At 41.3% G+C, this 27,609-nt stretch overlaps 1 protein-coding gene across 1 annotated transcript; it reads left to right on the top strand.

The window, feature by feature from the left end:
• Nucleotides 1–2,851: 2,851 nt before the first annotated feature.
• On the top strand, nt 2,852–24,022 carry C6 (complement C6; the record flags this gene model as incomplete). The annotated part of the gene is made up of 17 exons (XM_082301699.1): nt 2,852–2,994; nt 3,846–4,002; nt 6,261–6,405; nt 7,021–7,162; nt 8,009–8,147; nt 10,126–10,326; nt 12,054–12,294; nt 12,972–13,094; nt 14,048–14,214; nt 15,143–15,368; nt 16,565–16,736; nt 17,735–17,846; nt 18,308–18,440; nt 19,429–19,620; nt 20,164–20,254; nt 21,703–21,944; nt 23,841–24,022. The coding sequence occupies 17 exons, from the start codon at nt 2,852–2,854 to the stop codon at nt 24,020–24,022; spliced, it is 2,808 nt and encodes a 935-aa protein (XP_082157825.1).
• Between the last annotated feature and the right edge of the window lie 3,587 nt (nt 24,023–27,609).

Raw genomic sequence — 27,609 nt, forward strand, 5'->3', positions numbered from 1 at the left:
TGCAAGGCTGGAAGAAACCAGCATCTCCTCTTTGGGGTCTCATTGGGGCTGGAGGGGCTGCCCTCAGTGAGCTGTGAGTGCTGAGGTTTAGAAGATGCCCTCTGGAGGGTAGAACACAGTATTTTTCACATGACTTTAAAAATCCCACCCTGCAGCAATGATAGAGCCAGTGATGACTGTTTTGATTTCCTGTGACAAGTTTACACAATGTCATAAGGATCTGGCAGAACATCACTTTGCTAATTGTGTGCTCAAGTTGTGTAACCACACTTCTTGCCCAAGCTCAGAATTTAAAAAATCTGCAAAAACAACTGGAAAATGAAGCTATGCAGGAAGTTCTGAGGTTTGGTTTTTTTCCAAGGATATAGATGACCTTGGATCCCCAAAAATTGGGAAATATGTTGTGAGGATTCTAACACCTTGACATGTTTCTGTCATTTCAGTGGAGTCAAGGGGATTCAGTGCAGCATTGCTCTCTGGATGGAATGCATGCTGGGTATTTGGGATGTCAGGGGTTCCATTCCATAATTTGGTTATTTTTTTAGGGCACATTATTTCTTTGTTTTGTGCTTGCTATTGCTGTTTCTGTTCTGTATGAGTGTATTCTCATATTTTCTATTTTAATCCCTGCCTTGGCACATCAGTCATGAGGTGGTGCCCATGCTGAAGGACAGAGGCTTTCAGCAGTCCTTGTTTGCTGGCAACACTTCCCCAGGGTCAGTGGACAGCTCTCGCCACCGAGGGCAAAAGGCAAAGGGCTGTAAATAACCTCAAATGTATTTGTACTTCTGTTTTCTCAGGGAGCCCCCCCATTTGTGGAGATGGTACAGCAGCAGACAGATATTTTGCCTTAGCCTGGACTCTGTCCCCTGTTTCCTTGTGAAAGCAGTAATGAATTACAGCCATGAGCCTTCTTCCAAATTCTCGCTCTTGCTGTCAGGCTGAGAGCAGAGAGGTTGTGCAGCTCCCTTGGGCAGCACAAAGAGATCTGTAGTGCATTGAGCCACTATGGCCTAATGCAAATACACTTTGATTCCTCTTGGCTCATCCTGGGCAGCTGCATTTGTACAAAGAGGTGGTTCTCCACACTTCTGTAGAACACATCTCCCTGGGGGTGCAGGTGCAGAGGCCGTTTTGTTCTGAGCACTCCTGCCACCAGATCAATCTGCCTTCATTAAAAGATAACCAAATCAAACAAAGCCTCTGGCCTTTCACTTGAAAGACTGCAGCAAACCACACCAGGGTCGCACCAGTCTGCAACGTAGACTGACTTTTCCGGTAACAGTCTTACAGTAAGTTAAAAAGGAAGATCTTTTTTTTTTGGTTGGTTTCAATGCACACAGGTTACAAGACCTATGGAGAAGTGTTCTGTGGATTTTGTTTTGTTCTATTTCTTTAAAATGTTGAATTACTTTCTCATGTGCTAATATTTGTATGGCTTCTGATGCACTGTTTGGTTGGTGTTTTGCTCACTGATGAGAATAAAGAGTGTTTTTGTATGTGCAGCACAGTGAAGGAATGAAGCAAATAATTGTTCTGTAGGGCTTCATGTTTTTTCTAAGCCAGCATTGTTGGTGCAAGAAGCCAGGAACTCTTAAGGAAAAAGATGTAATATCTGTTCTCTTCTTGGTCCACTGGCAAGACTGCTACTTCCTCTGTCTTACCATATTTTTTATTTGATTATACTTAAATCTCTCTGAAAGACTTGTTCATTGATGGGCTTTCCATGTAAAAAGTGCTGCAAGTTCTCACTGCACAGCAGTGTGAAGACTTACTGTCTTTCCTTGCTAGGGGAGGAAGTAATGTTTTGATTTGATGCAATTCCCTTTTTTTCAGCAAAGTATACAAATCAAAATAGCACATGTGGCTAAAAACCTAAATGAGAAAAGAATTGCACAATTAATTTCAAACTTTTTGAAATTAAGTATTTCAGAGTATTGTTTTGAAATAAATGTTTTGGGTTTTAAACTTCATATTTGGGTCTGGGATTTATTTGGGGTTTTTTTTTGAGGTAAACCCAATTTATAATGCTCTACTGTAACAGCCTGTCAAATTTAGTGTTGATTCAACCTCATGATAATGTTTGCATTTTACAATTAATACGTATTTTTCTGGAAGATGTTTGGGTGTTTTTTTTAGTTTGCCAAGTATTATTACTTCCTAAAGACTGCCTATAACCTTCTGTCTCAGCAAATAAAGTTTGATTGACCACTGGAGTGAGAAATAGGCTAGATGTTCTGTTTCTACTGCTGGTGGAAAATTCAGAGTAGCTTTGAATAGTGATAGTTTGCAGTTTCAACAGGCCAATCAAAACTTTGACAAGGGAGAATTCGCTGCAGTAAAATGCTTATGCAAAGGAGATTTATAGGCATGTGAAAATGAATTGGTTACAGGCTAATAGATGGAGTTGCTTAGTCTTAAGGTCTTGTTTGTTGTTTTACATACTGTATAGGAATAACTCTCACGTTATTGTATTTCTAGAAAATACTTTTGAGAATACTTCTAAGCAATGAAGAACAGTAGCAGATCTTTATTAGTCACATTCAAAATAATTTATAAGCAACTTCTGAAACAGAAATAATGCACAGCTGTGGTTAGTACTCCTGATAAATAAGTGGCCATAAAACCCATTGTGACTTCTGGTCCTTAAAGTATTGACGGAATTACTGCTGTATCTATCATGCATGATTGCCCCTTTCTAGGTGCCCTGCTTAACACCTTTGTATTTTGAAGCAGATTCATAGACTCTACCTATTAGAAGAGACATCTCTGTAAGAACTCTGGCATAACTAAGTGGTAGTTTCTTGAGCTTTTGTTCCTCGTCTCTGTGATGTAGATGGACACCTTCATCATGGGCGTGACTGTACCAGTGCACCTGGTCCTGCTGAGCCTGGTGATTGGGAGCAGCCAGGGGTGCTACTGTGAGCATTACCCATGGGGGTCGTGGTCTGCCTGCTCACAGACTTGCAATTTTGGCACACAGACCAGGCACAGGTAGGACCAAGCCATCTCATTACTTCTGTGTTTCTTTTCTGTGAAAGTAACACTTCTGGAGAGGGGGGCATGTGTCCAAAGCTCCACCTTCCGTAATATATTGAGAAAAATTATCATGCTCAAGTGTTTATCAGATAAATAGTTCATCTTTTAAGTGCAAGACTTTAAAATTACAAAATTTTGTATATACAACATATATATTGTATATACAATACAATAGCCCTCTATGAGGCAGGGAGGCAAGGGGAGGGTTGGAGTTAAATGATCTTTAAGATACCTTCCAACTCAGACCATTCTAATACTATGATCCAGTGCCGCCAAACAAACCAATGTCTGCTGATAGATGTAGTGAGGAGGACAGCCAGGTCCTACAGTGTCCTTGCTGGCAGCATGCACTGAGCATTCAGCCCCTGTGGACACACGCAGCTGGTGTTCAGTGTCCCACCCTGGGAGCCCTGCACTGGGCACAATGCTGTGGGAGGGGGGAGTTCCAAATTTCCTCCCTGCACCATTAGTTTTATGGCAACAGTTGAACTCAAATAAAGATTCAGCAGCATCAAATTTGATGCAGCTCTGTGGTATAATCTAAACTTGTGAGAAATCCCCTCTTTTCTTCCTGCCTTGGCCTGTAACTGTCCTCTGGGACATGTGAAGTGACATGAATCAAAAAGAATTGCTCTTTAAACTTAAGGCATATTTGGATTTTTCTTGTAATCAGCGTTCTGCTATTTTGTATTATCTCTCAGGGTTTCTTAGTTGGGTTCAAATCATTTTGTCAGGCTTCACCCACAGGTAGAGAACACCTACGATCTGTCTATTCTTTCCTAGCATAATTTTTTACATTTTTTCAGGCAAATAAGAATGGATGAATATTATAGCCAAAACTTCTGTGATCAGCTGTGCACAAAGCAAGAATCTCGAGCATGTAACCAGCAAACATGTCCTATCAACTGTCAGCTTGGATACTTTGGCCCTTGGTCAGAATGTGACCCATGTGTTAAAAAACAAGTAGGTAGAAAATACATTATATGGGTTAAATGCAAGAAATTATGCTAAAGAGATCTCCTTGTTTCAACTTTATGGCAGTTGATCTGGAAAATGACAGTTTAAGTTAACAAGGGAAATTGGTTATGAATTATACAGTAGGAGCTGTAGAGAACAAGTTAAAATAAGCAAACCAGAAAGGGATGATTTAGTAGAGTAAATCAATTTATGACATTGCTTGTGATGTTTATGATAAACTTGCTTCAAAGTTTCCACTGTCATAATTAAAGGTGAGTTTTTCACATAAAGAATAAACTAAACTGTAAAATGTACATGTCTGCTTAAGCAGGAGAAAGTCACAGAATCTTAGCTTATCCATAGCATTCTGTATGTTCTAAAGACAAGAAAAATAGGATCAAATAATCTCTTGAAAAGAGTCAACAAATCCTAAGTGCCACTGGCTAGAAATTCTCAGGCTGTGTCTCGCACCGATAGGATCAGTTTGACATTGCTGTTAAGAAGTACAGAGCACCATTCCCTGAACCTTCACAGAATGCACAAAAAAACTCCTGACAGGTAGATGTGCTACTATCTGTGGGAAAAACCCCAGGGTGGTGTTTCTTCCTCTTGGGCTTTTCTTTGTTGACAATGGTAGACTTAGAGGTGAGACAGCAGAGAGGGAAGAAATGAAAAGTCAGATTCAAGTGAATTTGACCTAAATAAACCAAGCCCTGAAAAATATAAGGTAGTAGAGGATAGAGGGGAGTGGATTGCTGATTGCTTGGGGTAGTTGTATGGCTGGTGGGTCTGAGCTTTGACACTGACCATGAGAGCAGCTCTGAGGTTCTGTGCAGACACAGCCTACATCCCTCTGTGTGTACCCCTTGGCTTCAGAAATTCATGCCTGAAAAGCAATCCTGAAAAACCTGTCAGACATCATAAGTATAGCTTTACATTTACATATAACTTTCGGATGCCCAGACAGGATGAGAAAGACATGAAAAAGCTGTTCTAGATGTGGAAGTGAACCAGGCTGTGGCGTTGCAACTATGGACAGTGTGAGAGCAGAGCAAGGAGAATCAGTGAGAGACTGGGAGGCAGAAACTTCAAGAGCTGAAAGGGAGTGTTCCTCTCGACTGATTTCAATACCTTCTTGTATGTCTAAGTTTCTTACCTTACATCCATATATAAAATGGATTCATTTTTACTAATTTTAAATATTGATTTAACATATATGCTTCTTCAAGCAAAAAGGTACTTTTGTGGACTGTGGTCCATTTTCCCCTCCAAACTATAAAGATCATTGCCTGTGACCTTTATAAATAAGAACAACCTACAGAATGGAGGACCTGACTCACAATGTAAGAGTGAAGATCAGTGTAAGCAAGTTCCCTGAGGGGGAGGCATAAACAAGTGGAAGCTCTCACAAATAATACAGCGAGTTTTAAGGAAATGAAATAGAGTGTAAGGAATGGTTCTCATTAGCTTGAAAACTTTCTGGTGTTGCTCTTTGCACTGTCCCTTCAGAGTCACTTGGTTACTGATTTTTACTAGAATCTTCCTGCATTATTTGTCTCCAGGGTCTGTCTACAGGGAGGGAAGTCTGCAGGCAACCATACTTTTCCAGTGGGAAAAATTCTTAGAGGAGAAACTGTTCAGTCACATGTGGACAGGTCTCACCAGAAGTTCTGTGGAGTGGAAAACATGTCTGAAGTGCTTTATCTACAACCCTTCAACTTTACTGTTCTGTGTGGAGGGCACTGTCTTGGGGAAGAAAAACTCAATGAGCTCCCAGAAACTTTCAGGAAAAGCATTTTTGTCCCCTCAAGTCATCCAGTTTTCTTCAGACCAGAGGTCCCACATGTGGGAGGCAAGCTGGATGGGTTGTCACTGTCAGGGTATTTCTATTTCAATAGAGATGGCAAAGAACAGGAAAAATCTCTGTAAGCCTGTTGTCACACCATTTCCTACTGTACATTTAAAACTGGAGATAAAGGGACTGAATTTCTGATTCCTTCAGTGATGTAGACCAGGTTGTCTCAGTTTAATCATGCATGCTCCATCAGGACTAATGAAACTCTTGGATATCAGTTCCCTGCCTGCCTCACCTGGGATGATGGCATGGTAGAATGCAAGGACAAGAATGACTGATTATTTCCTTCAGGGCTCTGGTTTCAATAAAGCTTCAGCAGCACTGAGGTGTGTGGCTCTGCCTGGGGTGGCACTTAACTACAAACACAGCTCACAAAAACAACCCAGGGTTTATTTCTTCTGCCTTTCAGTTCCGTACCCGGACACTCCTGCGACCATCCCAGTTTGGGGGTCAGGCCTGCACCGAGCCACTGGTGGAGTCCCGTCCATGTTTCCCAGCTAAGCTCTGCAACATAGTGGAAGTTGACTGCAAGAATAAATTTCGGTGTGAGAGTGGTAATGATGATCCTCATTGTGTTACAACAGTATTACCAGTTAGTTAAAAGATTAGATACTGAGACAAAAGAGATCCATACATTCCATGCATAAATTCCAGGGGAAAGGGACCAGGGAGAAAAGTCTGTGTGAGGATTTTATGTATATTACTAGCAGCTTATGTCTCCAGTTTCTTCTATAAGTAATTAAAATACAGTCTCTAGCCTGGGATGTCGCTATGATAATGATAGCTGGATGGTAGCGCTGTTTCAATAGCATTTCTTTGCACAAATTTTTCATTTACAAACGTATCCATACAGCTTGTCTGAACATAAATTCTCACTGTTTTTATTAGGCTTGGGCCTATTTCTTGTTTGCTTCAATTTAAATATACCTGATTAGACTACATAATTTTATCCACATATCCTTTTGCCAAACTAAAATTAAGCCTTTGCAACTTTGAAACGAGGCAAAACTCGCAGAATTGAAACAGTCATTTCTTAATTGGGATAATCCCGGTCTTATACTAACTCAGCCTCAACATCTATGGCAACCTTTGCAAGTGAAAAAGACAAGACTGCCCTTTTCTGCATTCAGGCATGATGAACCTTTGCAGCTGCTGTTTCTCTGGTGCAGGTCGCTGTATTTCAAAAACATTGGAATGTAATGGAGAAAATGACTGTGGGGACAACTCTGATGAAAGAAACTGTGGAAGGAAAAAGACTGTGTGTAACCGAAAGTATGAGAGCATCCCAGGTGTGCAATTAATAGGCAGTGGGTAAGCCAACTTTGCTAATTTTTTCCTAAGCTTTAGTTGTTACCTCACTAATTTACATAAACAAAATAATTCTCAGTTAGCATGTGAGAGCATTCATTAAAACATATAATCTCTCAAAACTGGTGAGAAATTATAAAAATACAATAAACCTATCAGGCTAGAACTTGCCTACTGCATCTTCCAGTCTTGCTCTGCACTGCTGGTAGACCAGATGAAGAGGTGTCAAGGAACACTGTCCCTGAGTGATTTTTCCTGTCTCACAGCAACCAGAGCATCAGCTACGGGCAACTTCCAGCTCATGGAATTACTTGCCTGTACATTGTGCCAAGTGCTTCAGAAATTTTGAGGATGTTCCTCTACAGATGTCATTTGTCTGTGTGACACTTCACAGGGTACCAACTACTTCCAGGCTATTAATTAAAGCAATATAAAGCCTAAACATGGGATGCCTGTCCCAAGCAGGCTTGTATTTTTAAATTGAATTTTCATCTCAGTGTTGTCCAGTAACATCACTTATGGTAGAAATGGAGAACCACTAGCTCATTTTCCTAGAACAATTTTTAGGTTCTCTGCTTAAGACTGCCTTATGCTGACATTGGGGTTATCAGTAACATTAGGCACTGCTGGAAAGTAGGAAACTGGATTGATGCTACTGCATTTTTCAGGTGAATTCAGTGTGAATGAGAAGTTGTTGTAGAGTAATTTCTTTCAAAGTAGTAACATCACCCAGATGCTCATGCTCTCAGTCAAATCTACAATACCTCAATGCAGCCATATATCATTACATGTTTCAAGTCCGTATATCTTTCTGGAGTTGTTAATCCCTGGAAATAATTTTTTTGTTAGATTTCACATTCTGGCAGGAGAGAGCCGAGGGGAAGTTCTTGGCAACTCATTCAATGGAGGACAATGTACAACAGTGAAGCACAATGAGACAAGGAAATTGTATCGTGTCCCTGCGAATCTGGAGGCTGTCAGCTTTCAGGTACTCTCAAGCAGCAGCTCCCAGCTGTAAAACCCTTGCTAAAATTACAATCCAAGTTAAGCGCTCAAGTGTTAGGCAGTACCATATTTTTTAGAACAAGATTTGTCAACCTGGTGAGGCTTGAACATGCTTCAGTTGATGTGTGGAAAGCGGATAAGTTTTCTGGCTCCACTCATGCCTTTAAGATCTGTGTTAACTGAATGCATCATATATCAGAGTCAATATGATTGCTTTGAATATCTCCTGCTTCCTTGTGGCTGTGGCCTTATGTTGTTCTGACTTTGTACCAAGGGCCTTCTCCTAGGCAGACATCACCTAGGCAGAGGCTTGTTCAAATCTTATTCCAGCATCACTTCTGTATACTTGAAGTACCAATGGCTGCAGCTACTGACTCCAGCTCCCTTTCTGTCACCTGCAGCCTTGGAACACAATTCCTCCCTGAGCCATTTCAACCCCTCAGTCCTGCCTGTTTCCTGTCCAGCCCCTCCACAGTGCAGCAAGGAAAGGAGGCAGGCACTGAGCCTGGGAAGCAGGAGGAAAAAAAATACATGGACTGGAGAGGAGGCTTACAGGACAGGCCAAGGAATGGCCAAAATGAACAGGGAGTATATCTTATAGAAAATCTAGGAACCACTAATACCTTTTTGTTTTACACTAGCATTTAGAAAATGCTTTGAATACTGTGGCTGGGGGACAACATCTGGTGGTGTACATATGTGCCAGTAGATGTTTGGTGTTTGAAGCCAGTAGATGCTGCATTGGGAAGGAAAGAATGCAGGATGTGAAGAAAGCTCAACTACGGGATGAAAACTGAACTGCTGATTTTTGCCACACGTTGTGAGGTTTTAGAATTACTTTAACAGAAGCAACTGAAAAAAGGACACCCTGCTACATTTCACAGAGACTGAAATTGAATTGTCCATGACATGTAGGATTTGTCAACAACAGTGAAAAATTACTGTGTGCAGAAATATTCAGAGGGGAAAACCAACACTTGGTTTGCCCAGGTCTCTTTATAGCCTATAAGGTTCATTTAGTTACTGATGTCTATTTGCAGAACTGTTAAGGGTTTGTGAAACTCACCTTTAGGAGTGCGTCTTATCTTTTAACATTTAGAGTAGCTTCTCATATAGAAGGGTCACTGGATCAGGCCTTCTTGGAACTCCAGTGTATTTTCCCACAAAGCCATATGACTTGTAAAATGGAAGTGGAGTGGGGGAATGGACCACCTCATCTCCCAAAATCCTTAGCAGCCCTATTAAACAGACAAGTCTAGAGGAGGGGAAAAAAAAATCTCATTTTTCAAAAACCCACAGGGATTTTTCCAAATTTTGGGAAATAAGTAATTTCTGATCTGATGCTGAGGTTGTCTTGGTGCTTTGCTCAACACCACCACTGAGGTTTAGCAACTTGATCAGCAGGCTTGCTCACAATTCCTCTTCATCTGCCTTTAATCCATCATGTAGTGTAGGTGCTAACTGTCCAAGTACACTCTAAGACCCTCCTCTGGAAACCTGTTCATTCTTCCAGCTGGGAATTAAGAAAAAAGTTCTGGAAACATCAAACTCTGTCTTGTACAATACAGAAGCCATGGGGTTGGGAATTAGTCATAATGTGGACAGAACATACATGTCTGGAATTCTCTTAAAAGTATGTTGAAACTTGTTGAAAATTATTCCTAAGCTTTAGGGCACAGGGGTGCAAAGCTTTAGAAGAAAGTGTTACATGCTTTTTTGTCATTTTAGTATAAATGGCTATTAGTAAGTCTGCTTCTTATCTTGTATTCATCTTGCCTATTAGCCTTTCTCAGTCTCATCTTTTGTGTTAAGAACAGTTTTGTAGCTTATTTTACCATCTGAAATAACCAGGCATATTTTTTCCATTAAAAAAAATCAAGAAATCAAGGATTTTTTTCTTAATAGTTTTCTGTTTCAGATTATTATTTGTGCAAATACATTTTGCTTTACTGAATTGCCAGGTAACAGATGAAGAGGATGATGTAACATCAGATTTCTACAAAGATTTAACTCCCCTGAGTGATAGTGCTTCTGACAGTAGATCATCCACTCGCAGTAGTCAAGGTTCTTCTGGTATCCCATTTTTATTCTCAAAAAAGAAAAGGGTCCGAGTTACATCGTCTTCCTCCTTCAAGAAAGCTATTAAAGCCTCATATGAAAAGGTAATTGAATGTTGCCTTCAGTTTCTTTCTTTCAATTGATTTCTGTCTGCTCATTTTGGAACTGGGCTACCAAAGGCTACTTTCCTTATCAAGACATTGGACCACTAGAATTAGGGATTAAAAAAATCCTCTTCTGATACTACAAGATAATCCTGTTTGTAAAATACTTTTCGTAATGCAACATGATTTTCTGGGTTTAGTACAGAAACCATAGGCTTATTCCACTTTTAAAAAGTGTAGATTTGACATTATCATACTGGCTAAGCCACTCCTTCCCCTATCCTATATATAGATTAACAGGGCATAATACCTAACAGTAGCAGACAACTCTAAAATAAAGGAAGTGCACTCAGGAATGTCATACATATGCATTTACTGGGTATTAATCTGCATTATTTTTTTATCTGGTAACTAACTTACATACTGCAGTCTCATGTCTGCCAGGGTGCACTTGGTTGTAAAGATATCTCGGGAATAACACATCCATAAAAAATTTTCTCAGAACTGAAAACATTTTTCCCATAAGATTCTGCATCTGTAATGCAAATGAATATTATAGGGTATATAATACGTGTCTTTATAGGTTAATGGCAGTAAATGATGGGCCATTGTTTGCACTTCTGCATGGGAAAGGCCACAGGACTGAATGAAGCTAAGGCCTGTTGAAACCCAAGAGTTCTAAAGGGATTAGAGTGAAACTTCTGCAAAAATATTAGTCTTAAGATTTCCTGTGATGGAAGTTTGCTGCAGGCCTTGCTCACTTGTCCAAATGGTTAAGCAACTTGATTGCTTAAAGAGTCCATTGCTTCTAGTTTGAATGTAACTATCCTGAAGTTCCAACAGCTAGAAACCAGTTCACTTTCATGGCCACATAGATACCTCTACACAGATCAAGCTGCTCTCTTGTACAATTGGCAAGTTTTTTTTCTGGAACAGTGGCTTCTTATTGGCTTAAACCCAGACCAGTGATAATTACGGAAATGTTAGTTTCAATTAAACTTCCACCAGATAGGTTCTTTTGCATACATTGGTTTTCAGCCTTGTTGTCATGGAAGGTGGTGATGTACAGGCACAGGTTGCCCCAACAAGCTGTGGATGCCCCATCCCTGGCAGTGTTCAAGGCCAGGTTGGATGGGGCTTTGAGCAACCTGGTCCAGTGGAAGTTGTTTCTGTCCTCAGCACTGGGGTTGACACTAGACGTCTTTAAGGTCCCTTCCAACCCAAACCATTCTGTGATTCTGTGAAATCACCGAAACACGCCAATAACTTAGTCTGGTGTTGGCTAAAGATGACAGTTTAAAATCCTTTGTTAATGAATCCGCAGTAAATAAGAGTTTTACCTTGGGTCTTCTTCGTGTTCTCTACTGTACCATACAGGAAGTCTCTATTTTTATCTCTATCTCTATAAATTGTATTAGTGGGTGTTTGTAGATAGATGTGTACTTGTGTATGTTTGAGAGACCTACAAGTAAATTTGCAACATTTCCTTAAACAGTGAAAAAAGAAGTTTATACTGATCACTTAAAAGGAGGGAGGAATTTTCCTGGGCTTTGGGAGGTCACATTCAGATCTATATGTTAAAATATGTATATCTATCTATCTATCTATCTATATCAATACACATTTATATGCATATATATATTTTTATATATCACATGCATATATTTTGCATATATGCATATAAATAAGCACATAAGGTATTAAGACTTCCCTTTTCTTATTTCTAGAATTCCAACTTTATCAGAGTCCATAAAGTAATTTCTGTTGCAAACTTCACAATGAAACAGTCAGATCTGCAGCTTTCAGATGCCTTTCTAAAAGCACTTAACCACCTGCCCCTGGAGTACAACTATGCTTTATACAGCAGAATATTTGATGACTTTGGCACTCATTACTACACCTCTGGGAAGATGGGTGGTTCCTATGATATTCTTTACCAGTACAGCTCTGAGGAACTGCAGAACTCAGGTATGTAAAGAAAATATCATTATTTGTTTAACAGCTTTTCTTATCCCCGTTTTAAGGTCTTACACCACATCGTAAGTTCTCCAACAGCAAAAAAACTTTTGACATTCACATACTTGGTAATTACTCACATTGCTTGCATATAGAGCAAGAAGAAATTTTTGCTTTACACTGTCTTTGAAAAGTTCAGGAGACTCCTTATTTGGTAAATGTCACTGTGTTCAGGGAAACCACTTAAGACCTTCAGACCAAGACCAGGTGCCACCAGGAAAAGGTGTTTGAGCATCCTACAGCATGGGACTGAGGTCTGAGAGGTATAAGTGGTACTTTTTGGGATACAGTTAGTAAAACTGATGGTTTGCATTAGAAATTACTTTAAAATTTTCCCATGACTACAAGACTGTCAGAATAAAAAGACAATAGCACAAAAATGGAAATCTAAAGTTAAAAGCTGTGATCTTTAATGTGACTGCTGTAACTTGCATGGGAATGGGAGGGTAACTAAAGCATGACTCGGCTCTTTGTACCTGGGGAAGCAGGTGCCTGCTGTAGTGAAGTCTCCAGAGGTGGGTGAGGAGCAGAGGAACCTGCTGGCTCACCTCAGTGTGGGAGCCTGGGGCATGGTGCCTGCCATGTGTCATGGTTATGGTGATGAAGATGCTGCTCTCTGGTATTTCTAGGCCTGTCAGTTGATGAATCAACAGAGTGTGTCCGAACAGAAACAACCAAGCGTGTGTTCTTCTGGAAGAAAAAGAAAGTCAGTACCAGATGCACCACAAACAGGATGACTGTGACACATGAAGGTGACCATGATGAGAATAGGGCTCATGTCCTGTTACTTACCCTGAGAGTTATCATTTGCCTCAGCTGCCCCAGGTGACCTCTCAGCTTTGTTGAACTACAGATGCGCTTCCACCACTGTAAGAGGAGCTGGTGTTTCACTGTCTGCCTCTGACACAAGCACTGGGGTCATTCTCATTTGCAAAAGAAATTATTATGTAGGGGTGCTATTCTTCTGCTCTGGAGCACCATCATTGGGGATCTAGTGGCACTGGCTCTCCAGTTGGTCACAGATCTGTCAAAAATTACCCCTGTCCCTGGGTCCAGGGCCAAGCATGCTGAACTGGAAAATGAGCACAGCTAGAAATTTGTGTCCATGACTGAGTCCCTGGTCCTCTTTAAGAGTTGCTCAGAGCTCACTGAGAGAGCTGGGCAGCAATAACACACTCCCTGACTTTCCCTTCCCACCTTCCTCATGCCAAGCAGACATTTAGGTACCAGGATGCCAGAAATATGTCTCAGACACTGCAGAAAGCTGGCACATTTTCCATGAGAATGGCAGGAGTCAGGCATCACTAAGAATAGGGATTTCATCACCTCTACCATGTTTTTGTCCCCAACAGTTGATTAATTTCTGTTACTTGGGTGTTTACAGCCAGAACTAAAGATCCTCCTGCCGTGTTGTGTGTTCTAGAGCAGGCTGCTGCATCCTCTGCATTTTCCACAACTGTCTTACACTCTGAATGTCCCATGGCTCAGGTCTCAAACACTTTCATTTGGAATATTATCACAGGCTGCTGTCATAGCAGAGATTGTTCTTCTGAGCTTTGACTTCATTTTTCTGAGGATAGTTTCAAAAAATTAATCTTAGTATATTCTTTAATATCCTCTTACACTTTTTCTTATAGTTCTGTTGGTATATCAACTGTCTTTGGAGGCCTTTGTCTGAAAATACTGTGATGAAATCATCTTTCAGGTTCCATTTTGGAGTCAGCTGAACGATCAATCTCCCTGGTAAAAGGTGGCAGGTCAGAGTATGCAGCAGCTCTGGCCTGGGAGAAAAAGGGGGCTTTTCCAGGACACAGAGTCTTCACAGACTGGCTGGAATCAACAAAGGACAATCCTGTGGTGATTGACTTTGAGGTAAGAGAAGAACAAGAAAAACACTGAGACAGCAAAGGCTAACTGGTTAGCAGCTCTTCATAGATCTGTGCAGATATTTTTTCTTGTAAACAAGGATGATGCTGGGTGTGATATGAATGTACATAACTATGGGCATAACATAAACGTACAGAACTTTCATTAGGACAACTTCTTGTGCATTTTGGTTTATAAGGCACAGTGGTTTTGCATTGTCCATGGACAGTGGGAGTAAGAGCGAGGAATGTGAATGAATTGCTCCAGCACCAACAGGAGCTCAGGCGTAGCTGAGGGGTAGTTACCATACAGGAAAACAGTGCATGGTGCTGGGAGCACTTTCTTCCCCTGGGATCATTCCCTTGTCAGGCCTGTGCTGCAAAGTATGTCACATAGCTAAACTGAAACAAAACAGTAACTCCCCCCATCTCCATCCTGCTCCTTTAATGCAGAGTGCTGGTGCTGCTGTGAGTGCACCGATCTGTCTCCCTCCCCAGCTGGTACAGCAGCTGCTCAGCAGCACTTGAGGCAAATAGCAAAACCTGCCTGATTGCAGCATCCACTGAGGTCTCTCCTGCTGCAGCTGCTGAACTCCTGAAGGCAGCATAGGGATGTCTGACATGGCAGGGACTGGATGTAAGCAAACCTTACATCACATAGTGATGCGATGTGTGACAGAGAGTGTCCTGAATTTCAGGACATAGTATCCCACTTCGTTGATTTTCCCCTGGTTCATAGAGTCCTATACTGGGGAAATAAAAGCAGTATGAACAGGATAATATAGGTGTATAGCACTGCCATGCACCTTTAAAGCATCCATAATTCCTGTGTGACACAGCTTCATAAGTAGGCTGTAGCACCTTAAAAATCCTCCGGCTCCCCCGTGAGGGCCCTGCTGTGTTTCGGTTCCTGCTGACTGTCAGCTCTCTGCCAGGTGTCGCCCATCGTGGACCTGGTGAGGAACGTGCCATGCGCTGTGACCAAGCGCCGCCACCTGAGGAGAGCGCTGAGGGACCACGTGGGCAGGTTTGACCCATGCCAGTGTGCCCCCTGCCCCAACAACGGCAGGCCTGTGCTGTCCGGGACAGAGTGCCTCTGCCTGTGCCAGGCCGGCACCTACGGCACCAACTGCGAGATGCGGGCTCCGGGTTTCACAGCAGGTATTTGGGGTGATGGCCTAGTCGTGCAAATATGGTCCTTCTGGTATCTCTTTGTCAGGGGTTAATCTGCCACAACCTCCCCTTACTAAATCCACAGCACGTCTAACCACATGGTGATGTCCAAAAAGCATAAGAATAAATGTAGGGATTAAAAACAAAAAAATCAAACTGAATAGCCATGACTCAAAAGAAAGTGTAAGATATGGTAAAATATTCCTTAGCTACATAATTAAGATCATATAACATGAGCTCTTCAGCAATAAGGAGGAAATTCAGATCAAAGATAATTGATGCGAAAAATTAAGAAAGCCATTGCTTAGTTTTCCCTATAGGCTATTATGCTTAAGACTAAATGGCTAATGAAGATAAAAATTGTTGATTACAGTTTAGAAGGAAAACTCAGTTGTCATAAGGAGAGAGAACATAATCATCATTCTGGAGAACTTAAAGAGCAATTTAATGCAAAACATTTTTGAATTAAATTGGCACTAGTGCCATACCGAAGGGAAACAAAAGAGATGTTACACATGTCTATATTCCACGACCAAAAGGGAACGTAAGGTAAAGTCACTTAGGCAGATACAGGTCTCATTATCTGACCCTGTGAGAGGAATATTTTGAAAGAAATAAACAACTGAGGACAAAGATGGATACAGAAAGTCCATAGCATGCACAAAAGAAAGGGTGTGTAATAAAAAAATTTTATGCATGTTTCATGGTGGTACAGATAAAACATGCCAGGGGTTAAGAGAAGGCAGTAGTAGTAGTGATGTTTTAATTTAACTAGCATGGGATGTAGATTTGGGGTTTAGACATGGTATTAGAACTCAGATTTATTTAAAAACTCATTAAATAATGACCTATCTAAGGAACTTGTCAGTACCATGAAAACTTACACATCTGTGTGTGCAATAAAAGTATAAAATATGCTGCTTCCAGGTTTTAATGTTACTTACAATCAAAACTGGAAAGGTAAATGTATTTTAGGGTTTTGTGAAGCAGCTGGAATTTGGCTGGCCACCTTTTGGAAAACTTAATATTCTAGATGCAATCTACTCCCTTAACAGTAACAATTTTAAATCTTCTGAAAATGGCTATTTTGAATTTACCATTATCCCTGTCATATGTGTCCTTAAAATAAATACTGTGTATGGTACTTGTCTGCCAAAAGACGGTGTTTGTTTCACTTCTTGCAGTTGCTGTCGATGGCCGATGGGGTTGCTGGTCTGAATGGAGTCCATGTGATGCTTCCTTCAAAACCAGAAGGACGCGGGAATGCAATAACCCCTCCCCAATGAACGGCGGGAAGCCGTGTGAAGGGCAGAGGGAAGAAGAGGAGGACTGCTATGTCTCTGTGTTCACAGACAGGTAAGAAGACCAAAAGATCTCCATAGTCACGGAATAGTTAAGGAGCCCTCCATAGTGGCTCTGTAACTATCAAGGAGAAGTAGCACACAGCTTTCCCCTCAGAATTAATTCAGTGGAGCAGAGAGAAGGAAAAGTCTCAAAATCTCTTAAATTTGCTTCACATTTGGATTTATTAATTGTTTATTCCTAGAAAATTGCTGATGAATTGCACACTAAAGTATGCTTGTAGATCTTGTATGCTGCTTTGCATGGCTTCTTTTCCAAAGACATGGAGAAATCTTTTGCTTCTCTTTGTTGGAGTTCACAGTTTCTGGTTTTTTTGGTATCACATCCTCTTTTCTTAGAGGTTTAGATCTGAAAGTCTCACAGAGAGTTCAGATGAAGTTACCAAGTTTCTCATATTCCCACTTTAAGTATGCCTGATGTACCATTTTAGCATGGTTTCAACTTCAAATCCTAACTCCAAACTGACTCAGTTTTTTTCATCTTCAAGGCCAAGTCTTCATTTTTTTCCTCTGGGACCAAGAGCTGAAACAGGATTTTCACTATGCCTGCTATAGTGACTGCAGAGGGGATTCCCGAGTGAATAGGAGAGGATTACAAGCAGTGGTTCCACAGTTCTTTGTTACTCAGTTAGACACCGTGGGCTGTACAGTTCCATACTCACAGAGACCAGCCACCTATAACTACTGCCTGGTTGCAGCAGAATTACATGGATTATTTAGAGACTTCCTGCTATGTTGCTTTTTCTGCCTCTTTTTCTTGCTGTATAAAGATATTTAATTAATTATGTTGCTAGATGCATTTAGCACTTTTTACTTCTCTCACGTTCTCCCCCCTGTCAGCCTGATGCTTTGTCCACCATCTTTTATTTAACAGAATGAAATTATGGAGGGAGGATGACAGGACACACTTGCAGCTTTCCTGACATTCTGCCTTTGTTATTTGGTGACATGAATGCTTAAGATACATCCTTACAGCAAATTTTCGCTTTTCAGAGGTGCTCCTTGTATAAATGATGATGAAGCCAGGAGAGAAGAGAATGTCTTGATTGGTGAGCCTGAGTCTGGATGTTCTAAGCCAGACCCACCAGAATATGGCTTTATCAGGGTGAGCATGAAAAATGATACAGAAGCAAAGTATAGCAGTTGCAGAGATTGGAAATTTTACAGCTTCTCTGCTGTATGTGTCTGATACTCAATCTAGCTACTGTGCTAGTGAGAGTGGTGCTGTCTTCAAGGAATGCTGTGGGACTCTAGCCCACCACACTACACCAGCAACTGAAGAAAAGTCAAGGTAAAATTCATTTTCAAGTGGTCCTTGAATCCTTGTTTTGTAGCCATGACATCAGTTACTGCTACTGGACAAACTAATCATTATATCGGTGAGTGGATGACTCATATTTCAGAGTAGGAAAAGCATGCATTTATTACATCTTATCAGGATTTTGCTATTGTTTCCTTTGGCAATGCCCAATCTTGTTACCATAGATTCTTGCAGAGGATTTTGGTTCGGGTTTTTTAATTTTTTGTTTTGTTTTGTTTTGTTTTGTTGTTGGTTTTCTTTTAAAGAATGAAAAGAACCAGTATGCTGTGGGGGAGGAAGTTGAAATTGCCTGTGTGAGTGGTCATAGCCTCATTGGCTATCAATACCTTCGGTGTCTGCCAGATCAAGTCTGGACACAGCAACACGTTGAGTGCCAACGTAAGCAAGAGGAAACAAACAAAATGCACAGCAACAAAATAGAAGTGGAAGAAAAAGACACAAAAAAGATTTTAATACAGGTTTTTTAAAAAAGAATCTCTAAGATATCTGAAAAGATAACATTTTAAGAAGGTACTTAAGGTAGACATGGCAAAAACATCATGAGTCACTACATCACTCCTCTTTTAATTCAGAAGCATTGCTATTATGTGCTTTATAAGGATATTGTAATATCCAGTGCATAAGAAAATCCTCAGATGGATGCTGTGAGATCCTTCTCTTTTATAGTTTTAAATACCTTTAACAAAAGGACTCACCTTTTGTTTTCAGACTTACAGAGATATCTTTAAGTTGATACAGTTATGAAGAAGAAATAATTCTTACAGAAATTTGTCTACTATCCTTTATATTAAATGGATGATGTGTTTCTAACCACAAGCTCGCAGGCTGCCTTGAAAATCTCTACCATAAATCAATGCTTTGAAGGAATTATAGGTCAGTTAAGAATTAAGAATCAGAATTGGTCTGTTTGCTAACAAGAGAGATTTCAGTAGTGTTCTAAAACTTGGTGTGATTTAATTACTTAGTCTTCATTTTAACAAAAAAAAAAAAGTGCCTGAATATACTTGTGGGCTTTCTATTGCCATTGACTTTGTTTAATTTACAAAAGAAAAATTAAAATATGCTGTTAAATGCTATTCTTACTATTTTTAAGCAGCAAAATTAAATTACTTATATTGGTATACATTAGAAACATGTTGTCATTATTTAGTTATTACTTGAAAAATATTTTAAAGACTATGACAATGCACTGAAAATTTCTAGACTTAATTGTGTTAAATTTTTATTGGTTTTGAATGTCAGACAAATGTTCAGTGTCATTGAGTGTCTTTATATGGTTCTTCAGATAAAGCATTATGACTTTCTGTAAATATCCACACAGCATTAAACCAACAAGAATTATGCTTTTTTTTATTGTTTGTTACAGCCTCAGTATGCCTCAGGCCACCAATATCTGACAGTGTCGCAATTTCCCCATTTAAGCAACAGTACAACATTGGTGAAACAATGAAGCTGAGCTGCCAAGCTGGATTTATAGTCACTGGTCACACAAAATATACCTGTGGGAAAGACCTGTCCTGGATACCTCCTATTCGGAGGTCTATTACATGTGAAAAAGGTTAGTATGCCTGCAGATACTTTACTGTTTCCACATGGCTGGTATTAACAGTACTGTTTATTTCAGCTAGCTAGAACTAGGAGGCTGATGACTGGGTTTAAGACATATAGCAGTTATTAATTAATTTTGGTTTCACTTTGTGCCTCCCATGGTGACAGAATTTCAGCTCTAAACTTCTGCATTAAGTTCAGAATTTTTGGATGCAGTGTACTATAAACTTTAATAATGAAATTGAGACACTGCAACTATTTGCTTAAAACCAAAACCAAACAAAACAAAACCCCAGCTGTATTAACAAGGCTTTATGAAAGCAAAGTAGGAAAATTCATTTTATTGAAACTTCAGCTTCTCTTGTTAAACAGGATTTTCCAGTGATTTTTGCAAAGACTGATGAAAATACTTGTTGCATGCCAACCAGTGAGCTTTTGAAGAGAGAAACTTAGGACAAATAGAAATAAAAACATTTTAGCTTTTATGGTAGGAGAGGAAGATATTTCTGTTCACTCTTTAATAGTTACAGTAGTTTTCACTCTGTTGTTTCAGATGTGCAAACTAAAATTAGAGGTATTTGCAATCCAGGACAAAAGCAAGTTGGATCTCAGTGTGTTTGTATGTCTCCAGAAGAAGATTGTGGGTAAGTACTGTAATTAGAAGTCAAAGTTTCTCTAATGATAGACCAAGAGGCCACTGTGATACCAAACAGGAAGAGCAGGAAAAGACAACTGCAAATCAAGACTACTCTCTGTTCAGATATTAACTAGCTATTCCTCTGTATCCAAATTACATCTCTGTTTATAGCCTATGAAATAAATGAACAATCATAGGATTACAGAATGGGTCAGGTTGGAATGGTCCCCAGTGGTCACCTGGTCCACCCTCCCTGCTCAAGCAGGGCCTCCCCAGAGCACACGGCGCAGGATTGTGTTCAGATGATGCTTGGATATCTTCAGTGAGGGAGACTCCACAGCCTCTCTGAGCAACCTATTCCCCCCACAGTAATCCAGTTCTTCCTCATATTCATATTTCCTGCACATCACTTACTGGCCACTGCCTCTTGTTCTATTGCTCAGCACCACTGAGCAGAGCCTGGTCCCTCCTCTGACCCCTCCCTGCAGGCACTGACAGACATTGATGATGTCCCTCTCAGTCACCTCTTCCTGAGACTGAACAGGCCCAGCTCCCTCTGCCTGTCCTCATAACAGGGATACTCCAGTCCCTTGATCATCTTTGTTACCTTCCACTGGACCTGCTCCAGGAGTTCCACGTCTCTGTTATGCTGAGGAGTCCAGCACTGGACTCAGCTCTCCATGTGTGCCTCACATGGAGATACGCAAGGTCACCTCCTGTAACCTGCCAACATTTACATTACCCAATTACATTAATGTAATGAGACACCACAGCACATCTTTCTAATCTACACTGCTCTCTGCTACTGGAGCCCCCAACTCTTCCTTTTTTTCTCATCATTTTTCCAACATCACTACCGTGCACAAGGAGCATGCAAGGTTGGAACTATGATCTCTAAAGTTTCTTGCAATCCAAACCATTCCTTCCAATTCCAACCATTCTATGATTTTATGGTCCTCTTTTTGGGAAATGACTAAGCTCCACAAAATAATGCTGCTTGGAAATGCATGCACCTTCTAGGAATGAATTCACTCAGTAACCAGAGCAATACAGAAAAAAGGAAACTGCAAGCAGCATGACTGTTTTCGCCTGCCTTTGGTCCCATGATAACTGTGCGTCAGAGATAGACTTTCACACACAGCTGCAGGGATGCATTAACTCAGAAAAGCCACCCCAGGGGCTGTGGAAATTTCACGTCCTCATGGAGATAACAGCATCTCCTTTTTCCTGTACAGGCACACGTCCTTTACCTCCCAGCTGTTGGACAGGACCAAAGCTTCCCCAGCTCATAGCACTTGTTTAATCAGGTCCAGGTCCTGCTGGGGCAGCCTTAGGTCCTTAGATCCAGCCTGTCCATAGCTTTGCTGTGTTTCATGTGATGCTGATGGACTGTTTAAAAGCATGGACTTGTTCCACAGCCTGCTAAAATAATTTTTCTTTTCTTCCTTTGGGCAGCCACAACTCAGAAGACATCTGCGTGCTACATGCTGTTTCTGAACAGAATGTGACCAAGCCCAGCTGTCAGTACTCAGCTGAAATGTGCCTTGGAGTAAAGTCATTTCATTTCTTGCATGCTGGCCCTTGCCATGGTAATTCCAACCTAGACTGGGCTATTGAGAGGGCAAAACTCTCTACGAATAGCTTGAAGAAAGTGCCCTGTGGCTATGACACCTGCTATGACTGGGAGGATTGTCAAGGTATGACTTCTGAATGGTGAGATTTAGCCATTTGGATCTAAAAGTAAAATCTGCTGACTCTTTCACTGCTACAAGAACAGGATTTACAGACATTGTGGTTCCTCTGGGCACGAGGAGTGTGAAAGTGTGGTCAGTCCTGTGTCCCTGCTACCTAGTGTTACACTTAGATAAATGCCTTTTCCCTTTACTCACAACCTGTGTAGTGTTGTTACTTCCAATTACAAAGGCACAAGAGGAACTTGGAGATAAAGGGAACTTTTCCAGGAGAATTAACATTTGAATCTTTAATCACAAAAATGTAGTTGGTAATATTTTCACCCATTCCTTGTGAGGCTACTAGCCCCTAATTTGTACTTCAGGATTTAATTTGGGCCACACCCTCTATGGCATATAATTAAATTGTGAAATTAAATCATGATACTACTTCAAAAGCAAGACTGGGGCCATCAGGCTTAATGGGATTTTAATGGTAAAATTTGCAAATACTCGTATGTGAAAACTGTGTTTATTAAGAGTTTTAATGAACTAGCTAAGCTGGTAAAATCCCTAAGAGGATTATTCTCTAAACACTCTCGTGCAACTTGGCTATTTACCGTGTAACCAGGTGATAAGAGCAGCAGGTTTTCCTGTAAATGTCTGCAGTGCTGACTGGCTTCAGGCACATCAAGTGCTTGCCAGGTAAAGGCTGAGTGACAGACACACTCACTCCATCCCTTACTGCCAGAGACAAATCTGATTCTTATCGCACCTGGTCTACTTAACAATAAATAAAGCAACAGCAGCAATCCTAAGCCCCTGTTTTGAAGATGCAAGATTTCTGCAGCATAGAATTTGAAGTAGGTGGCTGTAAAATTACTGCATGAGATCTTGGTCCTTGTGGGCTCAAGCAGACGGCATGACCAAGTGTGTCCATCAATGGACATGCTCTGGTGGAACCTCTAGGCACCTTGTGCTCCTGGGAAAAAGGTGACAGTTTTTCAAAAATTACTTATTCCAGAGCCTCTAAGAAGCCTAGCTCTGCTTCCCCGATGCAAGTGTCTTCAAGCTGTGCCAGCACTTCAGTGTTTTTTCTCTCAAAAGCCTACAGGGGGTGTCCAGAAAAAAAAGAGAGAGGGGAGAAAAATACATTAAATAAGATTAGTTGTCAGTATGGTGTTCAAGAGATTACAACTGGACTCTTCACCATGTCCACAGAAGCCCACTTTTCATGAGTGTGCACAAACATTTAGGAAATGAAAGTTCTGTTTTTCCTGAGAGTGAGTAGTTGGTATCAACTCAGGGACAGAAGATACTGCAGAGAAGATACTGCAGTACCATGAAAGAAGCTAAATGGAGGAAAGCACACATTTTTCATGTTTTAGGAAACTGAAGGCAGAAACTCTGCCTAGGGAATTTCTGGGAAAGAATATAAAGAGTCAGAACCTGATTAGATCAGAAATAGGTAATGAAATAACCAGCAGGACTGAGCTTTACCACAGGCCAGCAGTAGGTAGCTTAGCATTCATAAAGAAAGCTTTAATGAAATAGGAGCTGACACAATATGGACCTTAAGACTCCATTTCATAGCAAGATTGTGTTCAAGGATAATTGGGAATAGAAAGTCAACTTAATATATCTTTGTTTAGAAGAAAAGTCAGGGAAAGCCAGTGGATAAAAATAGTTAGATCAATTGTGCTTTTGTATGGGCCACTGCTGCAAAAACTGTTATTTAAAGCTGATTATGTCTCTATTCCTCATATCCAGCCATCTAGTGTATGCACTACAGGCTTTTTGTAACTAATATATTGCAAACGTCCAAGAGTGTTTTTCCCTGTTGGACTTTGAAATGTCATCAAAGTATAAAATTTGGTTTTAGTCATCACATTTGCTGCTAAATTTCCACACATTCATTCCCAGAGACACAGACCCAGTGCTCCTGCCTGATGCCTTACCAGTGCCCCAAAGAAGAGATCCGCCCTCACTGCATCCAAATGGAGACAACAGGGAGGAGGAGGACAGTCAGTCATTGCATGCTGGCAGCCATGAAGTGTGCTGGCATCAAACTGAAGGTGCTGGAGCAGGGGAGCTGCCTGCCATAACCCATTGCCTCTCTGCAGACACCATGATCATCGCATTGAATGCAGACTGAGCCACCCACAGAAAGACGTGGTTTATAATGAAAGGATAAATGGATCAAAACTAAAGGATGAGAAAAAAAATACAACTTGTTTAACAGCTTTCTGGGAGAAGGGTGGCAGTGGCTTTTTCTGTCTGAAAATGACCTGGGTTTGGGGGGTATACAGATGGGTTGTCTTGCTGGCAGCTCTGGAGATGTGCACAGGAAGGGAGGGGAACAATGGGAAGGGAGAAAAAGAAACATTGCCTTTGGTGCCCCCTAAAGCTGGATGAGACTTTTCCTCAGCCATTTGTTGCTTTGTCCTTGTGCTTGTGACTGCTCTGCGCTCTTGTCTCACTGACTGAGTTCACCTGCTGCATCATGCAGGCAGAGCAGGCACTTCAGCACCACTTCTGACATCAAATGGGAAACGGGTAGCAAGAGGCTACCTGCACTCATGGTACAAATGGAAGGAGCAATATAAAACACTGAAAACCACAATTATGCAATGATCGAACGAAGTCTTCAAAACGATGTGATTTTTAATTGGAGTGGCTGAACAGAGAAGGTGTTTGCTTTCTGTGTTTGTTTGCTGGGTTTGATCTTTAGGCACTGTCAGGGACTTTTATGATATCCCTCAAGGTGAATTAAGTAAGAAATTACATTTGTACGTAAATATAAAAGAAACATTTAATGAACAATGCACTGGGCAGAGTCCTACTGCAATATGTGTTTCTTCTTGGAGTGGTTCAACTTGGAGTCTGCAGAAATACATCACAATCAGATTCCTTGTATACACCTCCACCAGCATCAAATCTGAGAGCAATTGCATGGGGCACCTCAGCTTAGCCATGGGTCCATGCCCCCAGCATTTCTTGGTCACAAATCATAATTTCTGAGCAGTTGCAACTAGAATTTTCCCTTCAGCACTCAGAATTTTACAAAGCTGAGGAGTATAAACCTGCCTTTTAAGAAAGGGAAAACTGAAAGTACTTTTTCTTTTTAACCAACAGACATCAGAACAATGACAATCAGGAAAAAACCCCCATAGAATCATTGAAAAGAAACGTAGAATTTGCTGAGTTGGAAAGGACCCACACAAATCATCAAAGTCTAGCTCCTGGCCCTGAACAGGACATCCCAAGAATCACACCATGTTCCTGAGAGCATTGTCCAAATGCTTCTTGGACTGTGTCAGGCTGGAGCTGTGACCACTTCCCTCAGGAGCCTGTGCCAGTGCCCAACCACCCTCTGGGTGAAAAACCTTCTTCTAATATCCAACCTAAACCTCCCCTGACTCAGCTTCAGGCCATTCCCTTGGGTCCTGTCACTGGTCACCACAGAGCAGAGATCAGTGTCTGCCCCTCTACTTTCTCCTCACAAGGAAGTTGTAACTGCAGTGAGCTCTCTCCTCAGTCTCCTCCAGGCTGAACAGACCAAGTGACCTCAGACCTTGCACTGCTTCCCCTCCAGACCCTTCACCATCCTCGTGACCCTACTTTGGACACTCTCTAATAGCTTAATATCTTTTTTCCCTTTGGCACCCAAAGCTGCCCCAGCACTGGAGGTGAGGCCGCCCCAGTGCAGAGCAGAGGGGACAATCCCCTCCCTTGCCCGGCTGGCGATGCTCTGCCTGATGCCCCCCAGGACACGCTTGGCCCTCCTGGCTGCCGGGGCACTGCTGGCTCATGTTCAACTTGCCATCAACCACGACCCACAAGTCCCTTTCCATGGCACTGCTTTCCAGCATCTCATTTCTCAGTCTGTCCATACATCCAGGATTGGCCTGTTCCAGGTGCAAAGTCCAGCATTTTTCCTTGTTGAACTTCATAGTGTTGGTGATTGCCCAGCCCTCTCATCAAGTGTCTCTCTGCAGGTTCTCTCTGCCTTGGAGGGAGATAGCTCCTCCCAAATCAGTATTGTCTGCAGACGTAGTATCCTTTCCAGTCCTGCATCCAAAGTCATTTATGAAGATGCACAGGGCCCATGATGGAGCCCTGCAGAACTCCACACATGATGAGTTGCCAGTCTGATGTCACCCCATTCACTGCAACCCTTTATGTCTGAAACATCAGGCAGTTGCTCACCCATTGCATGATGCATGAGGAACGTCCATTACTGAACAACCTGCCCTATGTATAAGTGTCACACCTTGCCGAAGGCTGGGCAAAGTCACCTGGGAGCTGGGAGTGGGCTGGATGTGAAGTGGCCATCTTTCCCTACAAAGAAACATATTTGGGATGTTGTCAAGCTCCCTAAAACAGCAGCTAGTCTCAACTTGATGGAGATCAAGAAAAAGAAGAAATTAATCCTGCTGCTAAATACAATAAATGGGTGCTTTCTTGCTTAAAATGTATAGTAAAATTTATTATAAAAGCCTGAGATAGGCTTTTTTTTGTAATTCTATATCTCTTTCCTCCAACTGAAGATCTACAGTAATATGCTAGTGGTGATCTAGAAGTGAATTGCAGATTCGATTGGTTTTAGATTTGTTTTTAGTGTTGTTTCTTCTTTCAGGTTGCGTTCTGTGGGGGAAGGATGGTTGTGTATGCTTTCTGCACTGTCAACAAACAATGAAGATTTCTTGATCCTGATCCTCTAACCTTAATACTAGCTTTTCATTACAGGCCTCTGATTCCAGTGTAACTGTCTAGCAAAGCTTCCGATAAAGGGAATTTTTTATCCCTGACACTTTTCACCATGATAAATTGTGAGAAGAAGTTATTTCCTGGTAAACAGAAGGCAGCCAAGTGCTCCCTGACTGCCCCCATTTCTCCAGCATCTCTGGTCTCAGAGTGGCTGTGCAAGTGCTCGCAGTAAGACTTGTTTCATTCTCTCTTGCTGATGGGGATCATTTCTGTAGTTTCTGTTTTGCAGTTGAATATTACAGCACAGAATGGAGACATCATCTGCCACTCATTAATAAGGTGGTGATTCTGCCATAAACTGAATCCAGTGGAAATCTTCAGCATGCCAAAATTAGTGGGATTTTTACTGTTGCTTCAGTAGGGTCTGGATTGCTCTTTGCAAGGACTTTTGGTTTGCTCCTGTGCTCTGTCACAGGGGTCCCCAACTCTTAGATCAAGGACTGAAGTTCTTTAAAATTTCCTGCAACATCTGTCTTTTTCTTAGAAGTGATGACTTATATTAGGTAACGATAGTTTTCCTGTTCACTGTGGGCAGGAAATGCCATCCCTCCTTTGCCATTGTAAGCTCCAAGTAACATACCTGGCTTGATGGACCATTGCCTTGGGCCATAACTTATAAGTGGAGAAGATACAGGAAAAATTAAGTGAATCTGTCAGGGTAACCTAGGTCACCTAGTTCTCAAAGAACAGCCTTCTCGGTAATGCAGCTTCTCTACTGCACAGAAAAAAACCCATCTATTTGGTCTTAACATCAGAGAGGAAGCATCATCCAAAATAAGTATACCAAGCCTTTCCACACAAATTTCCATACAAATTCCAACATATCTAACTTTTCACTAGCACAGGAGTATGTGTAATGTATATACTGTACACTTACCAGAGACAGAGACAGCTGGGGCATGATTCAATGACTGGACAACTA

The sequence above is a fragment of the Coloeus monedula genome, assembly GCF_965178545.1.
Source record: "Coloeus monedula genome assembly, chromosome: Z".
Classification (NCBI taxonomy): Eukaryota; Metazoa; Chordata; class Aves; order Passeriformes; family Corvidae; genus Coloeus; species Coloeus monedula.